This window comes from Plasmodium reichenowi, chromosome 1, assembly GCF_001601855.1.
Source record: "Plasmodium reichenowi strain SY57 chromosome 1, whole genome shotgun sequence".
NCBI lineage: Eukaryota > Apicomplexa > Aconoidasida > Haemosporida > Plasmodiidae > Plasmodium > Plasmodium reichenowi.
The window spans coordinates 192,955-197,954 of NC_033646.1; the positions used below are offsets into that span (position 1 = coordinate 192,955).

The 5,000-nt window shown below is 23.3% G+C and overlaps 1 protein-coding gene across 1 annotated transcript in view; it reads right to left on the minus strand.

Annotated features, from left to right (window-relative positions):
* Nucleotides 1-140: 140 nt before the first annotated feature.
* The window catches only part of PRSY57_0105400 (lipid/sterol:H+ symporter), a gene marked incomplete at both ends in the record, with an annotated part of 5,017 nt that continues 157 nt past the window's right edge, over nt 141-5,000 (minus strand). Inside the window, 4 exons of the mRNA XM_020114363.1 lie at nt 141-215; nt 362-491; nt 644-716; nt 867-5,000. The exon at nt 867-5,000 is cut by the window's right edge and continues 157 nt beyond it. Coding sequence (XP_019970932.1) covers nt 141-215; nt 362-491; nt 644-716; nt 867-5,000 — 4,412 coding nt within the window. The remainder of the gene's footprint in view (nt 216-361; nt 492-643; nt 717-866) is intronic.

Sequence of the window (5,000 nt, forward strand, 5' to 3'; positions counted from 1 at the left end):
TATATTTTTTTTTTTTTTTTTTTTTTTTTTTTTATATATTTTTATTAATAAAAATTTTTAATTTAAAAATTTAATATTTAATATTTTTTTTTTTTTTTTTTTTTTTTTTTTTTTTTTTTTTTTTTTTTTTTTTAATTTAATTAATGTAGAGGGCCAAAACTGGAAAGAAGTACTGGCAAGAACATGGAAGAGAAAGTTATAGAAAAGAATAGAACCTACAAAAAAGAAATAAAATATATATAAATATAAATAAATAAATATATATATATATATATATATATATATATGGAATACATAATACGTATAACATATTTACATTTACATTCATTTATATTAAACTTTTTTTATAATGCCTTCTTACCAAGCTTAATGTTTGGAAAAATATGACTGTAAAATCTTTATTTGAAAAAAATAAAGTACTAATAACAAACCAGGTTGACAAACCACTATGTAATACAGGACCTATCATTAGGTGTAAGCTTTCTTTCATTCTGAAAAAAAAAAAAATAAAAAAAATAAAATAAGAATAAATAAATAAATAAATATATATATATATATATATATATATATATATAATATTTGTGATGTATCAAAAAAGATATAACATTTTATACATAAAAAATTATAAATTTTCGTATCTTACTTTTCATCTCTTGTTCTTCCCATGCTGTGTGAAAATGCTTGAACAATGTGTGAGGTATGGTCAATGGAGAAACCTAAAAAATAAAAAATTTATAAACATATAAAATTATAATATATAAACATTATGGTCACATATATATTATATATATATAATTAAAGTAATATAAAAAGGTTATGGTCACATATATTATATATATATATATTTTTTTTTTTTCTTCACTAACCCACTGACAAGACCAATATAACCATGGATATAATATTCATGGTAATTCCACATAAACACATAAACCCGAATATACATAAATCAATAAGAAAAATGATCAAAGCTATGATTACACAAGAATAGAAACCCTTAATAATATAAGCTGTTACAACAAGAATGGTGAGTATAGTAATTCCTAGGTTAATTAAAGTTACTTCAATAATAGATTCGTCGGTTTCGTTGAATATGGAACTTAAATGGAAGCATACCATTTGTACATTATGATTTTCTAACTTTGTAATTTGTTTACATGCCTTTAACCATTTAGAAGAAATTTCTGAATCATCTACATTTTTTTGGAAATAATGAAAACGCCATGCAACTAATTTTCCGTTTAAGAATACAAAATCATTTTTGAATAAATTTCCTACAAAATCTTTTTTTAGCCAATTAGCAAAAATTTCATAAAATTCTTGTGGGTTTTCTTTTCTTAAGCTTGATTTATTTTTATTTAAAAAGAATGTAAAACCATTTGCTATAGATGTAACAAATTCTTGTGATTCTAAAGTATTATGCATATTTATTAATTCTTCTTGTAAATTCGTATTTTCCCAATGTACATTTTTATTTATTTTTGGACTATTCATTATTTGACGGTCTGTTAAATCTGAATAAAGAAATGATGATGCAACTTCTTTTGTATTATTTTCTAGACCTCTATATTTATTTATAAAATGTTTATCAAAATAATATACTTCTATAAAATCACCAAAATCAGGGAAATATTTAATTTTGGCTGTTGTAAATCTACGAACATATGAATCTACAGGGAATGCTTTATCATATTTTATTCCTTTCTTCATTAAGGTACATCCATATATAGACATCGCTATAATTATTGTAAACATTATATATACTATAGTCTTACCAAATCTTGATGATAAAAATGGTACATAATAATTTTTTACTAATGATCTAAAATATTTTCCTATATTTCCTTTTGGTTCTTCATATATATACTTATAAAATAATGCATTATCATGTGAACTTAATAAATATATATTTTTATCATGTCCATTTATAAATTGCTGTGTATCTTTAGTAGCTAATTCAGTAGAATTGTTATTAAATTTATTCGTATTATTACTATTATGATTAATTTCATTCGAAGATAATAAAATATTCTTATTATTACTATTTATAATATCATACGAATTAGCATGTATCATATCACTTTTTTTTTTTATATCTTTTACAATTTTTTTAGAAGATTCTATTCCTTTTTTATCATCTTTTATTAAATCGGTCTCATCATATATCATAGTTGTTTTATTTAATACTTCATTTGATGATGGATTTGGAAGAGAACTACTTTGTAAATCGTTATAGGATGAATCATAACCACTACTTTTTATTACATCTCCTCTATCTAACAATATATTTTCATTAGGTTTTATTGTAATATCATTAAAAACATCATTAAGTATATTAATTTTGTTCTTATCTTTTTCTTCTTTACATTCTTCATCACTTCTTGATGGTCTATTGTTTATAATAACACCATCTTCTTTATCATTATCACATTTTAATTTACTACTTTTAATATTATTCATTTTATTCTTATCATTTGTTTTTTCATGCAAATTTTCATAATACACATCTAATTCATTATCTTCTCCCTTCCTTGATACTAACTTAACATTGTTATTATTTTTTTTTTTCTTTTTCCCTAATTTATCCTTTTTCTTATTATCCTCTTTATTATAATAGCCCCCTTGTTCTTCTTCTTCTTCTTCTTTGTTTATAAATGCATCATCCGTTTTAATATTTCTTTTCTTTACATCTTGTATAGATACAATTTTTGATGGATTGGGGAAACCATCTTCATTCACATTATTAACATTGCTGCTCATACCATTATTTGATGCATATACTACTGCCGCATTTTTTTTTTTTTTATTTATAGATTCTTCAAATAAATATAAATTATGTATCCATTCATATATAGATATATTTTCATAATCATCTTCATTATTTTTTACTTCTAAGGATAAATCTTTCTTTTTCTCATCATCATCATGAATATTTTTATCATGAATATTATTTTTATCATGAATATTATTTTTATCATGCATATTATTTTTATCATGCATATTATTTTTACCATGAATATTATTTTTATCATGCATATTATTTCCATCATGAATATTATTTCCATCATGAATATTATTTTTATCATGAATATTATTTCCATCATGAATATTATTTTTACCATGAATATTATTTTCATTATTTTTTCTGTTGTTTTTCTTGTTTTGCTTAGAATTCTTCATAAAAATAGATCTAAACAAATGGAAGGTTCCGGTGAATATATTTCTTTTTTTCTTTTCTAATTTGGCTTCTATACACAGAAAACTCAACAAAAAGGTTAAGACCATTAGATATCCAAAAAAAAGGGAGCTAGCGGTAAATAACGAAAATGCACATATTGAATAAAAGGGAGATATGGCACTTATTAAAAAGGCTATAATATTTGTTAATGTCGTAACAGTAATTGCTAGGGCACTATCTTTTAAACACATTTGTATTCTCTTCTTATTATCCTTAACCATAAATAATAAAGAATAAGAATTTAAAATAACAAAAACATCATCAACACCTACACCAATAACTAAAAAGGGAACGGTTTCAGCGGGGGGTACAGATTTCACACCAAGAAAATATAAGAAACCTGAACCTGATAAAAATCCTAAGAAACCACAGAAAATACCCATAACAGCACATAATGGTTTACTTCTATAAAGTACAGAAGTTACGTTATTAAATAATGCATACATAAATATTAATAAAACACCTATTAATAAAAGTAATCTTGTCAAATTATCTATTTTTGATATACGATCAACTTCATCTTCTAAACTTCTGTCGGTAAAAACATGAAAACGTATAAAAGGATCATTGTCATCATTAGTTTCTTCATCTTGTATAATATCATCCAAATTATAATATCTTACATAATCAATTAATTTCTTCTCATAAGCTAATGCATATGGTTCATATGTATGAGAATTTAATAATGGTATTACCGTCATTATAGCGTTTGCTGATTTTATAATATATTTTGATCCGGATTTTTCATAAACCATATTACCTAATATACCTTTAAACATCATTTCTTTATATGTTCTTCTATTTACATAAAAATCTAAATTATCAATTTTTATAGGATAATCTATATATCCATTTCCTTTCTCATAATATAAAAATAAAGAACTAAAATTACAATCACCATATTTCTTTTCACATATATCTTCTAATGTATAAGTTATCTGTTTCTTCAATCCATCACTAGCTTCTCTTAAATCTATATTCAAATTCTTATCACCAAACACATTTTGAAGTTTACATCGATCAGCTTTTATTAACATAGGTGGTATATATTGATATGGATAAAATACATCATCTTTATAATCTGTAAAATTTACATTGGGGTTATTCTCATCCAATACTATATTTTCCTTTTTTTTCTTTAACATTTCATAGATTTTTCTATATAGCTTTTCTCTAAGTGATTTTTGTTTTTCTTCATCTTCCTCTTCATTATCTTCATTATCTTCATTATCACCATCATTATCATTATCATCATCATCATCATTATTATTATTATTATTATCATCCTCATTATTATTATTCGCGCTAGTGTCTTCATCATTCTTGTTGTCTCCTTCTATAAGCATATCATCATTATTTTCCTTCCCCTCCAAAGATAAAACACTCCTACCATTTTCATCTAGATCCGAATAATCAAAAAGACTACCATTAATTTTTCCACTCTTCAAATTCTCTTCACTTCTCTGAATTAATGTTTTATATAATTCCTTTGCTACATGATTCTGTTCAGGTGGTAACTCAGAATTCGTTTTACATTCATTGATTTCAGATAGATCTACTTCTATATCTTTTGTACCTTCCTCAAATTTTTGTAATTCTCTCAAAATTTTAGGTTTTAATAAATTCACATTAGATTCTACTAGTATAAAACATCTTCTACTTTTGTAAAAAAAGTCGTTTATGGTTTCATTCGTTTCGTAGGCATACGAATTCGATATTGAATATAATTTATAGATATCTTTCTCATGTTCTTTAAAATAAAAAC